General features: G+C 38.0%; 1 protein-coding gene across 3 annotated transcripts in view; it reads right to left on the bottom strand.

Annotated features, from left to right (window-relative positions):
* Positions 1–8,224: 8,224 nt before the first annotated feature.
* CAAP1 (caspase activity and apoptosis inhibitor 1) overlaps positions 8,225–14,084 on the bottom strand; it is a 74,146-nt gene continuing 68,286 nt past the window's right edge. For all 3 annotated transcript variants that reach the window (XM_061425119.1, XM_061425116.1, XM_061425118.1), the window contains exon 6: positions 8,225–9,644. In XM_061425119.1, coding sequence (XP_061281103.1) covers positions 9,298–9,644 — 347 coding nt within the window. In that variant the 3' untranslated portion in view covers positions 8,225–9,297. The remainder of the gene's footprint in view (positions 9,645–14,084) is intronic.

The following is a 14,084-nucleotide window of genomic DNA, read 5'->3' as shown; positions in this document are numbered from 1 at the left end:
ATATTGGAGTGGATTACATTTCCTCTTCCAGGGGATCTTTGCCACCCAGGGATCAAGCCTGTGTCTCCTGCGTCTCCTGCAGTGGCAGGCAGATTTTTTTTTTTTTTTAACCACTGAGCCATCTGGGAAGCCCCCTTCTAGGAGAGAGGTCCACTCAAAAGAATCACTTGGTTGTAGAATCAAAAGTGATCAGGACAGAGAAAATCAACAGATGGAAAGAGAAGTTCAAGAAAATGTGTAAGAGAGGGGAACAGATCTAGGAACTCTCTGAAAGCAAGGCACCATAATTTTGAACATCATTAGAGAACCAAAATACACAACAGAATATGAAGATAGAAAAGCTAATCTGAACTAGGTTTCTTGTGAAAGTTCAGAAAAATAAGTCTCACTATGACAAATATATCTAGGTCAAATCTATGCTATAATGTTATAAATAAAACAGAGAGATAAAGATTAAGGAACAGAATAACCCCTCCAGATAATAAAAGTATACCAGAAAGACCCACGGAACGTATCAAAACTATTACCTTGTATTGTAAAATGAGATTATAGTCATTAAGAAAAGTATATTAATACAAGCCATAAAAGAAAATATGAATCAGAATTAGGTATGAGGGGGCAGAATTCAGGGAAGAATTAAAAGGAAAAATATCACTCCAGAAATGAAAATGATAATAGAATAAATATAGGCATGAATAAACATATAATGCCTAAGAGAAACAGGTGAAAAGGGAAAAAATTTTAATTCAAAATGAGGATTAAAAAAAAGTTAGGAAGTGACATATATTGAAGATAAACAAAGACAAATGACAAATAACAGGAAATCCAGAAGAAAACCAAAAGCAAGAGAACAAATACTACAATAATTTAAGCAAATATCTGTAAAATTAAAAAGAATGTGAAATTACATGATGAAAGAATACACAGCATATTTGAAACTATAGCATAATAACTAACACCAACACATACTCTACCAAAAATGACTGGAGTGAAAGGAGGAAGAAAAAACACATGATGATTGATATAAGCCAGCCTCAGGTATCACTTGGAGAAGGCAATGGCACCCCACTCCAGTACTCTTGCCTGGAGAATTCCGTGGCCGGAGGAGCCTGGTAGGCTGCAGTCTGTGGGGTCGCTGAGGGTTGGACACGACTGAGCGACTTCACTGTCACTTTTCACTTTCATGCATTGGAGGAGGAAATGGCAACCCACTCCAGTGTTCTTGCCTGGAGAATCCCAGGGACGGGGGAGCCTGGTGGGCTGCCGTCTATGGGGTCACACAGAGTCGGACATGACTGAAGTGACTTAGCAGCAGCAGCAGCAGCAGCAGTTATCACTGATTATAAACTGCCCTCACCCTTGTCTACTTTCTTTCACACTTTTCCACCTGTAATCAATTAACCTAAACTCGCACTTAGCAAAAACAAAAAAAAGACTTAAGAGTTGAAAAAAAACAAAGACAAATTAAAAATGCAAGTAATATCTGTTTAAAAGGACACTAAACACCACATTTGCAATTGCTCGCTCATGAAAGTCCACCGAAATGACAAGGAAATTTTGAAATCTGAAGCACAAATAAGTGAGTGGAATTGACCTTGTGGATGAAGAAGGTTGCAACCTAAAGGCCTGTAGAAAACTAAGAAGCAACTTGATTCTAAGCAGAAACCCAAGTAATGCTTGGTAATGAAGATCCCAGTTTCCTCCGAAGACAGTGCAGAGGGGAAAACATGAGAGTTGGTCTCACAAATAGGCAACCATTCATTCATCAATGCCACAGAAGACTGGCAAAGCACATGAGACTCCACACTCAGGCATACCAAGCAGAGCGAAGGGCAGGGTGAACCTATGGAAACTGGAGGATTCATGGAAAAGCCAAATCCCACCAATTAACGAGCCTCCTCGGTAAACAGGGCTTCCAATCAGTTTTTTAGTGTCTAACTTAGGAAAGCAGTTAAACACCAGCACAAGTTTAAGAAAATTTGAAAAACCATCAGATAGACAGCAAAACAAACAAGAAAAATGTTTAAATTGAAGGAACTAGAAGGCAAAAAGCAGAAGAAAACTTGAAAACAACAATTAAAATTAACATCCTCAGAGAGGTAAAATGTTACATCCATGAAGCCATAAAGCACAAAGCCAAGACAAGGGCCAAGCAAGACTAGACAGATTTAGCCATTAAAGAAAAACAGTAAAGTCTCTTTAGACTCAGGCAGCTTATTACTTACACAGTGAAAAACAGTAGTCAAAGGTGCCAAGCCGCCATGGCCCTTGGGTAGACTAAAAACGTTAGTCACTCAGTCGTGTCCGACTCTTTGTGACTCCGTGGACTGTACCCTACCAGGCTCCTCTGTCCATGGAATTCTCCAGGCCACAATACTGGAGTGGGTTGCCATTCCCTCCTCCAGGTAGGCTAACACCAAAGTAAAAGAAAGAAAACGGGCAGGACACTGCAGCTGAGGCACCAACGTCAGGCTGTCCCTACGCAAGCTTATAGCCTACAGCTGTGCCCTAAGTGGGGCAGGATAGCCTCAGGTCTCTAAGAAGCCAGGGAGGCAGATGCGAAAACTGCCTCAAGACATCCGTCCACAAAACAGAGGGCTTCCCTCAAGAAAAGGCAAATAAGGAGATGTTCTTGTGATGGCTCCCCACGAGACGGTCCAACCACACTCCAGGAGGATCACACGCAGACCACTGAGCCAAGACTTAGGCCAGGAGGTTCAAGCCCGGACTGCACGGCCCACCAGGATACAGGCAAGTTCATCAGGACACCAGGGCGGAACCATGGCTCCACAGACACAACATACCACTACTTTTAAAAGGGAATATTCAGAGAATCAAAAAAAAAAAAAATCTTTCAGATGTTAAAAATGATAGGAGAAAAAATGTAATCAATGGAAGAACTGGAAAAGAATATTGACAAAATATATGAAAAAGCAGAAGATGGAAAAGAGACAGTGAGAAATAAGAATTTAAAAATTAGGCCACATCTTTGGAGAAGGCAATGGCACCCCACTCCAGTACTCTTGCCTGGAAAATCCCAGGGACGGAGGAGCCTGGTGGTCTGCAGTCCATGGCGTCGCTAAGAGTCAGACACAACTGAGCAACTTCACTTTCACTTTGCACTTTCATGCATTGGAAGAGGAAATGGCAACCCACTCCAGTGTTCTTGCCTGGAGAATTCCAGGGACGGCGGAGCCTGGTGGGCTGCCGTCTATGGGGTCGCACAGAGTCGGACACGACTGAAGCGACTTAGCAGGAGCAGCAGCAGCCACATCTTGGGAGCTTCCTCAGTGGCTCAGCAGTAAAGAATCTGCCAGCAATACAGAAGACTTGCAGGAGACGTGGGTTCCATCCCTGGGCTAAGAAGATCCCCTGGAGGAGGAAATGGCAACTCATTCCAGTGTTCTTGCCGGGAAAATCCCATGGACAGAGGAGCCTGGCAGGCTAAGGCTCACGGGGTTACAAACAGCTGGATGTGACTGAAACGACTGAGCACATATGCCCATCTTAACAAAAAGAGTTCTAGAAATAGAGATTAGAAAAAGTTAGAGGGAAGGAGCTTATCCAAGAAATGGTATTAAAAAACTTCCCAGAACTGAATGATATGAATTTCTCCTTTAAAGAGTCTATTAATGATCAACTTGAGAATGAAAAAAGATCCATCCTATAATACATTATCAAGAAATTTCAGAATATTGGGAATAAAGAGAAGACCCTAAGAGCTTTCAAATCAAGCAGGACACACATTAAGTATCAAGACTAAAAATTATAAATGACTTCTCAATAGCTCGGATGGTAAAGAATCTGCCTGTGATGCAGGAGACCTGGGTTCAATCCCTGGGTAAGGAAGATTCCCTGGAGAAGGCTAACCACTCCAGTATCCCTGCCTGGGAAATCCCATGGACAGAGGAACCTGGTGGGCTACAGTCCATGGGGTTGCAGAGTCAGACACGACTGACACTTCACTTTCTCAGTAGTTTCAGTGGAAGCTGCTGCTGCTGCTAAGTCGCTTCAGTCGTGTCCGACTGTGTGACCCCACTGACGGCAGCCCACCAGACTCCCCCATCCCTGGGATTCTCCAGGCACGAACACTGGAGTGGGTGGCCATTGCCTTTCAATAGAAGCTAAAAGAGGGCTTCTCTGGTGGCTCAGCAGTAAAGAATCTGCCTGCAATGTAAGAGATGCGGGTTCTATCTCTGGGTCAGAAAGATCCCTTGGAGAAGAAAATGACAACCCACTCCAGTATTTTCGCCTGGAAAATTCTGTGGACTGAGGAGCCTGGCAGGCTACAGTCCATGGGTTGAAGTTAAAAGGCACCAGGCAATGCTGTAAAACTGAAAGGGACAATGATTGCCAGCCTAATGCCAATGCTCACATAATGTTTCATTTGAGGATATGGATAGAACTGAGACATGCTGAGTCACACCAACGAATCAGAACAATTGATCATTTAAGCAGTTTTTCACAGGAAGCAGTTGGAAGAGGTACATCACCAAAATGAGGGAATAAACTAAAGAAGAAAAACAGGATTCAGGAAATGGGATATCAGCATGAGAGAGGTGAAGACCAACCGATCCAGAGTATCGTAGGACAGGGAGTCCCAGGAGGAATGTCTTTAAAGGAAAAAAGATTATATGATATGTTTGAACCTACCAACAAAGTTAAGCTCCTGGAGGGTAGTCAGGGTATAATTTAAAAGCTACTATAGACAACACTAAGCAAATAAAAGAATAAGGTCATTACAAAAGAATTCCCAAAAGCCAAAAACAAAAATTGGAACAATAAAGGAAATCTAATGACAGGTACCACACAACCCAGCTGTGAATAATATTTACAGAGTCTAAATAGTATAAATACTGAATGCTAATTTAACCAAAACCAGCATGTATTAAGTTGTCCAAAACGTCCATTGGGGATTTTCCATGTTACAGAAAAAACTCAAAAGCACTTTTTGGCTAACCCAATAACTGCACTGTACTGTGAGGATGAGAGAGGAAGCTACATTTTTAGGGAAGAGAGAGAAGCAATATAGCTTAATTTTCATATTCCAAAATAGATCAATAAATAAAACCTAAGATGGAAATATTAAGGAATGGCAAAAAATCATTTTACTTAGAAATACAAAGATAATCTATAAGAAGGCTAAAAGATTTCAAAGTGGTTACCTCTCAGTAGCAAGAGTTGGTACAAAAAGAATAGGGGAGTACTGTTTTTTGTTATAAGCCTTGGGAAAAAATTGTTTTGATTTAAAACTATCTACATATTATTTTGAAATACAATAAAGCAGTGAGTTAAAGATAGCAACCTAAGTTTATAAGCCAAAGTGAAAAATTCTAGACAGTATACTTACCAAGTGACCCTGACAATAAAGCCTAGGTAAAAGGAAAAAAAAAAAACTTGATTATTATTCATATCTAGCAACTATATGGGACCGTTTAGTTTGTTTCATTTTGAAAAGGGGAAAGAAAAGGGGAAGGGAAGCCCTAAGAAATACTTGAACTCAAAATACTTGGTGCTGTGATGTGCTAAGTCGCTTCAGTCGTGTCCAACTCTTTGAGACCCTATGGACCATAGCCTGCCAGGCTTCTCTGTCCACAGAATTCTCCAGACAAGAACCCTGGAGTGGGTTGCTGTGTCCTCCTCCAGGGGATCTTCCTGATCCAGGGATTGAACCTATGTCTCCAAAGTCTCCTGCATTGGCAGGCAAGCTCTTTACCACTAGAGCCACCTGGGAAGCAAAAATACTTGGTAACTTTTACAAATTTTATGGTATTTTCCATTGTAATCAGGATATTATAGCAGAAAGGAAAGTGAAATTGCTGTCATGTCCAACTCTTTGTTACCCCATAGACTACAGCCTAACCAGGCTCCTCCGTCTATGGATTTTCCAGGCAAGGGTACTGTAGTGGGTTGCCATTTCCTTCTCCAGGGGAATCTTCCCGACCCAGGACCCGGGTCTCCAACATTGCAGGCAGACACTTCATCATCTGAGCCACCTGGGAAGCCCAGTTATAGTAGAAAGGAATCTTACGTAACAGTGAATGATTCATCTCTCCTGTTAATAGGTACTCATCCCAAGTTACACAACTGGTTGGGACAGGATCAGAACCCTGTTTTTAACTCTCATACCTTTTTCATTTTATCACAAATAAATGACAAAATAATGACTAAATATAATTTTTAAATAATTAAATATCAAGGAAACCGAGTCTCTCAGCACTTTTTTTGATTTAAAAAGGGAGTCTACTTGAAGATAAAAATACATAAAAATATCTATTAGTTTTAAGGTAAAGCATGTTGGTCTTTTAAACAATTAAACAGATACAACAAAAGGAAAGTATCTATAACCAAACTCTTTTCCTACTTGTTATGACATAAAACTGGTAGTTTTTAAAACCTTCAAGCCGCCATCTATATTTTGCCTAAATTGTGGGTTAACTCCTGTGTTATCTATCTTGAAATGGCATTGAAAAAATGTGTTTTATTGCAATTTGTATTACTGTCCAAATGATTCTTTTACTCAGATAGCTAATCATGCCCTAGGATCTAATGATTTGCTGAAAGTAGGTTTTGACAAAAAGATTTATAAGGAAAAGATATACTTCCCGATAGTTTTAAGGAATTGATGGTGTTCAACAAAAGGATTTGGGCGGCTTAGGTGATTTCTCATAATTAGTAAATTACACTGGTCATCCAGTGATAGGTTATCAGGATATATCTTGAGCATGAGGATTAGTAGGAACATCAAAAAGTGGGCCAAGGCTTACTCAAAGGACCCCTTATACCAGATACCATCAATCATTCAAGATTTAGGTAAAGTTCCTAGTCAAATATCAGTATTACCTGACTTTGGATGAAAAATTAGACTGCCATTTTTTTTCCCTCTTAGTCACTAATTAAACACGAACTAAATTTTTTTTTTACATTGGCAAAATAGAAGATTAGGCATAAAATGAAACAGCATTCATATGTTTATTAATCAGTCTATTCCATGCTAAAATCTACACAACATTCCTACACCATAACAGTTTAAGACTCTGAACAAGACTAAACACCTTAGAGGTAGTCACTAAATACCTGTGAGCTGATGATTAAATGACAGCAGCAGATCAATATATGGTATTTTCTCATTACTTAGGCATTTCTAAAATAACCTTATTCCTATTCTCTAAAGCCACTCATTTGCAAAAACCTCTCATGTCTTTTAACATTACAAAAAAAAAAAAGGTTGATTTTCCAAAGTAGTAATCTAAGTAGCCTAATTTGTTCAACTCATTCTTCCTCACATACACCCACTCTAGTCAAATGTACTCTAAAGCATTCTGCACAGTGAATACAGCAGGCACACAATGCTTCATGAAGGTGGTGACTTTAATCAGCTACAAAGCACTCAGACCTCTTTCTCCTCCTCTATGTTGGATCACACAAATGTCATCTACTGCATCTCATAATTAGTAAGTAGCAATAAAGTTTATTCTGCACTACTTTGTTACCATTTTAACTTTTAGTGTAAGTGGAAATAGAAACTGATTTTTTTCATCTTGAAGCAGTAACTACGAGAACTATTTAAATCATACCCATGTTTCTCAGCCTAAGAGAAGCATTTCAAATGATACAGGCCTCTGCGCTTCATTACAAAGATTCAGCAAGAAGAAAGAAATGACAGGATTATTTAAAGGCATGTTCAGGAACAACAAAAATGAATTTGTAACTGCTACTCCATCGTTTCATATATATTATTTCCATAAGTGAAAAAGAAAGTGAGTCACTCAGTCGTGTCTGACTGTGACCCCATGGACTATACAATCCATGGAATCCTCTGGGCCAGAATACTGGAATGGGTAGCCTTTCCCTTCTCCAGTGGATCTTCCCAACCCATGGATCAAACCCAGGTTTTTCACATTGCAGGCAGATTCTTTATCAGCTGAATCACAAGGGAAGTCCAAGAATACTGGAGTGGGTAGCCTATCCCTTCTCCAGCGGATCTTCCTGACCCAGGAATCGAACTCGGGTCTCCAGCATTGTAGGCAGATTACCAACTGAGCTATCAGGGAAGCCCAAGTACTATTTTCATAAGAGATCCTCTAAAATTTATATATAATTAAGCCAGCTTTTATCCCTCTAAGTTCTTTTGTGTATAAGGAAAATCCTCCCACAACACTAACAGAACATGCCTTATAAATATACTATATTTGTTAGCAAATATAAAAACAACAGTTTCAGATTTATATTTTACAAAAAAAAATTTATTTTAAGTTAAGAGTCTCTACCTAAATTTATTCTGGTATCAAACAGCTACAATTAGTGATGGGACAAAAAGCATTCATAATTGTGGCAGCATGTTAATCTATTTACAAAAACTATACAAAATTAGATTAATTATTACATCCACTTATCAAAACTTCCTGAAATTAAATTCATTTTTGGAAATCTATCAAAAGTCCTCAGATCTAGAATGATAGTCTTAATGATTTTTAATTCATGGAATTATAGCACATAAGATTTTCAAGCAAAAACATCAGATGAAAGCCTGTACAATAAAATAGTCTCCTTCTCCTAACTGCCTGGAATGTAAATGAAAATGTGTGCCCTTTTTACAGAAGGAAAAAAACTGAACTAAGAGTTCGACAGTATCAAATACTTGTTAGAATGGTTTGCTGGAATTAAAGTTGGACAATTAATTCGACGTTGTTAAAAAATGCTTTAAACTAAGTCCTTATTTTTACTTTTTTATAAAAAAGCTTTGCTCAGCCACTTTGGATCTCTGCCTTGTAACAAAAATGTTGTTCAGTTTTTACTAAGTCCATACCCATAAAAGGCATCTTCAAAATGGCACATATTTTAAAAGTGCATATAAACATAACTCAACTTAAATTGTAAATATACCTAGGAGCAATAATTTAATATTCTATTGCAAAATATAGATAGCCTGAAGGCAACATGCTTGGTCAATCTATCATAAACTTTTTGGTTTGATGCCAAAATATTTCAAAATAAAGGAAAAAAATACCATGACTCTTTTTAGCTAATGGCTTTTCAGATATTAATTTTCAGATATACTAAATACTCATCTAACAAAGTATCTAGAGTACCCAAGGATATGTGTCATGAATTCAAAAAACAACTACATAATACAAAAGTAACAACAATAACATGTATTTTAGACCTAAGATGAGTTTATCTAGTAAGAGTTATATGAGAAATATCAGGTAAGACCCCCAGATAAACTTTAGATACAAAATGATATAGTGTGGCATTGTTCAAACACATCCAATATTCAGACACAATTTAAATAAACTAGGCTGGCTTTTTTATATCACCAGCTTTCATCAGGGCTTTAATAGCTCTGGCCCTCATTTCAAGTTCAAGCAGCTCCAGCTGCTGTGCTGAAGGCTGAACATCTTCCGGCGGAGGAACAGTCAGGGTGGCGGCTTTGGGCTCCTTTGGACTGGACTCTGCAAGTCCCAGAATCTCGTTCACGCTTTTCTCAATGTCTTTCTCCAGGTCATCTATCTGACCAGCTTCACTCTGGACTGTATTTTCTGGGACCTCAGGAGCAGCTGCTTCTTCATTACAGGGGCCTTCTATGTCGCTGTCATAAGCGTCTGCATTTATACTGAGTACATCGCTATCTTCCCCTTTGCCTGTAACACACACAAAAAGGGACAGAATCATGTGACCTAAAGGCTCTGATCAAAATTTCCCTTCTATTTATCATGTAAGGGCTGCTTTGACCTCCCCCACCTCCCACATTAGAGTCCCAAATTCCATAAGCGTCATCCCAAACCCTTTTCCCCTGACTCCTCAACCTTTTTTTTTTACCTGAAGAACCTTAATTTTCTGACCAGGGATCAAATTCAGGCCCTGGCACTGAAAGCACTGAGTCCTAACCTCTGGACTGCCAGGGAATTCCGCCATCAACTTTGAAAACATCTAATTTAATGTAAATCTTAATTATTTTTCATCCCAATTTATTAGAACACGGAAGCACTGGGAAATGTATACCATCATATGGATGTCCCTGACCAACTTTCCAAATTAAAATGTTGTACCACTTTAGACCACAGTGAAGCCTTGACATTACAAAATGTTGACACCCTTTGGACAGAATACTGCTTATTACTGAGGCAAAATTCCACTTAAAAAGAAGTTTAAAGTACTCTGCCTTATAAACTATAAAAACAGAAAACTATCCACCAGTAAGCTGGACACCATGTGCACTGCAGTTATTCCAAAGCCTTTCATATGCTTTTTCAAACACTTTGTTCTAAATCAATAAATTCAAGGAGAATGCCTAAGGCTACTTTCTAAGATAGAATAACTTTCATCAATAGGATTTTAATTAATGAAGTTAGTAAGCCATAATTTTTTAAAAATGCATTTGTTATAAGGCTTCAGTAACTGATGCTAAGAACGTGCATATAAACACGGATTGTAGCCCTCAACCACTATGGTCTTGGACCATTACTGAAGTCCACAAGTTAGTTACAACTTTGAGTGCTCCTCTATACCTCCAAGTTATTTATTTTAAATTCCTGATATGTCTTTTAAAAAGAAGGTAATGATCCCCCAATTGTTAGCTTTGTTAATTTTCCTGTGGTAGGGAAAACATTTATAAAACATAGACTGACAGATGGAAAATTCTGATAATATAACATATAAAAATTCTACTCCACGGATTTTAAAGTAAATTATTTACTCACCTTAACTGATTCTCCTACATCCTAATTATTCAAAAACTACTCCCATTCCAAAATTAAAGTAGAAAATGAGCTAACAAACTATGTGTCCACAAATAGAACTTGTAAAAAATAAGTTCCAATTTTTATCATCTAATGCAAAAGAATATTTTATATCTCTCCAGAGCAAAAAATATTTCCAAATAGCTACAGAAAAAAATGAATATAGCCTTTTGTATAAATAAATAATGCTTTACATCTAAGTATTCTAATGTGAGACAGAACAAATTGAAGAAAAAAAGTGCTGCTAAGTTGTTCATAGTCTCAAAGTTAATTTTCATGCCTAACAGGCTTTACTCTAGAATTCTAAATCTGTAGTCACTGATTCTGAGTGAAGATTTTAAAATATAAGCTTTTAGAAAAATGTGATTGTTTTTTCAGGCTAGAAGTTGCTGCCTGATAATGAATGAAGAGCAGAATGTAATGGATGACTGGGGAGAAAGGGAGAGTCTCAAAGTTGGAATACCTGAATTCTAACCTTTACTCTGCTTTTAATCATATAATTTGGGGAAAATCCCTTACTTTCTCAGAGGTTCTCTCCTGTAAAAATTAAGGTAGATTGTCTTAGGATGTCCCAAAAGCCTAATTTTACATAGAAAGCTGTATATAAAAAAATATATAAAATGGCAATATTTTAAACTGTTTTCCTTTTTTCTCCCCCTAAGATTCAGGTATCACTTATATTTCACTTAATATATGTCAGCTGGATAATAATCCAAAAGAATTTCCTACTAGCCAATGAAAGTAGCCAATGAAAAATAAGTAACAAGTCAGTAAATCCTGCTCTACTAAAATTTTTTGACCAAAAACTCTTTATTGGCAACAGTTTTCTAGTGAAAAGAAGTACATTTACAAAGTTCAGGCGTTATAATTGAAGTTCACATATTACCTTAGGGATCAATGTATAACTAATCAACAACTATGGAATCTCTTATACGTTAAGTCACAAATGTTGAAGCAGCTGCATTTTTATGAAATTAGTTTGCTTTGAATCTAAATAAATGAATGAGTGAAACTTAGATATTTTCATTAAATAAGTGGAGAATCTATTTTAGTAGATCCTGTAGATGTTTACATAGCAAATCATCAGCCTATATTTGCTCTCAAAAAAGACTACAGGGATATATGTGAGTATGTAAAAGTATTTGTAAGTGAAGGTATATTATGTTCATCCTTTTTTGCTCCTCTTTCAAGCACTTCTGAAATGGCTAAGATCTACTGAGCTATATACTCTCACTTAATTCAGATCACTCTTCAAGCCTATTTATATAAGCTACTCAAAAAGCAGCCACAGCTAAAGAGCTCCTCTGCCATAAACTTACGATCCCCAGAAGGAGGAAATGGCAACCCACTCCAGTCTTCTCGCCTGGGAAATCCCACGGACAGAGGAGCCTTAGTGGGCTATAGTCCATAGGGTTGCAAAAGAGACACGACTTAATGGACTAAACAAGTTCATACAGTTATCAGCACTAGAGATATCAGCACTAGAGATTCAGGATCAAAATGTTTATACACATGCTCCCAATGTTTCAAAGGAGAAAAGTCTTGATGAAAAACTTTTTTCATTTATATTTTCTATGGGTTTGTTTCAAATGTTTTGAGAGAGCAGAGGTGGAACTTGCTTTACTTTTTTTTTTAATCAGAAACAGTAGTATACATAGTACTGGAAGAAGAAACAATCCTCTGTGAATTTGCTCTTCTCTGTTTACATTTAAAATGACTGAAATCCAAGTGACTGAGCTCTCTGTAGCACAGCATAGGTAAAAGCATCCTAAGTTCCATCTGCCCATCACACCTGCATGTAGAGGCCAAAGCTTTGTAGGATCTGTATCTGAAATAATTCAGCATAAGTGCTTCACTTCACAAATGTGAAAACAAGATAAGTGACTTGTAAAATGTAACCTGACAAACTATTTAAACATTTAAGATCATACTTTGTTATTTCACTAGTTCTTAATTTTCTTCATTCTACTGACTCATTTTTAAAACATAGTTTGCAAACATAAGAATACATTTTCAAAGATAATTTACTCTTATCCTCAATATCAGATAATTGTAGGGTCTTTTGTTACCAATTATGACCCTCCAATCAGAAGGGGTAAAACTTGTACACTCTTTCTAAAACAGTAACCTTAACCTGCTGCTGCTGCTGCTGCTAAGTCACTTCAGTCGTGTCCGACTCTGACCAATCCCATAGACAGCAGCCCACCAGGCTCCACTGTCCCTGGGATTCTCCAGGCAAGAAGGCTGGAGTGGGTTGCCGTTTCCTTCTCCAACGCATGAAAGTGAAAAGTGAAAGTGAAGTCGCTCAGTCATGTCCGACCCTCAGCGATCCCATGGACTGCAGCCTACCAGGCTCCTCCGTCCATGGGATTTTCCAGGCAAGAGTACTAGAGTGGGGTGCCATTGCCTTTTCCGAACCTTAACCTAACATGCCTTATATAAGTCCTCAAAATATCAGTGCAGTCATGGTTCTGTCCTTCTGCACCCCAACTCTGCATATGTGAAAGTAAGTGTGAGTGTGCATGCGCACACATGCACATCTGTGCACAAGTGTGTTCAGGGGAGTGAGTAAATTTTAAGAGAATTCTACAAAGGAGCATTTTCAAGCTTTTACACAGGCTTAGGAGTCTGACAGTAACAAAACAATCTCAGGGAAATTATTTGTACTCCTCTAAGAGAAATAAAAATAGTTTCAGTGTATTCATGATGCTCAAGTAAGATCACTGAAATCCACCAAGAAAAATAAAAGACATAGGGGTTTGAGGTAAAATAATACAAATATAATTTAAGATATTAAGAATTCATACTATTAACTGTTAAAAACATTACTAAAAAAATGGCTGGGGGAAGAGAGCAAGCATAAAATTAGACCAAGTACTGAAGTCATAAAGCAGCAAAATTAAGTTACATGGTACATATATACAACATAATACTGCTCAGTCATAACAAAGAATGAAACAACATTACTTGCAGCAACATGGATAACACCCAAAAAAGATGTCCTTTTCATTACAGGGGACTGGAATGCAAAAGTAGGAAGTCAAGAAACACCTGGAGTAACAGGCAAATTTGGCCTTGGAGTGCAATACGAAGAAGGGAAAAGGCTAATAAGAGTTTTGCCAAGAGAACGCACTGGTCATAGCAAACACCCTCTTCCAACAACACAACAGAAGACTCTACACATGGACATCACCAGATGGTCAACACCGAAATCAGATTGATTGTATTCTTTGCAGCCAAAGATGGAGAAGCTCTATACAGTCAGCAAAAACAAGACCAGGAGCTGACTATGGCACAGACCATGAACTCCTTATTGCCAAATTCAGACTTAAATTGAAAAAA

This window comes from Bos javanicus, chromosome 8 (genome assembly GCF_032452875.1).
Source record: "Bos javanicus breed banteng chromosome 8, ARS-OSU_banteng_1.0, whole genome shotgun sequence".
In the NCBI taxonomy this organism is placed as follows: Eukaryota; Metazoa; Chordata; class Mammalia; order Artiodactyla; family Bovidae; genus Bos; species Bos javanicus.
The sequence above is the reverse complement of the archived record's forward strand: the minus strand, read 5'-3'. Positions and strand labels throughout refer to the sequence as shown.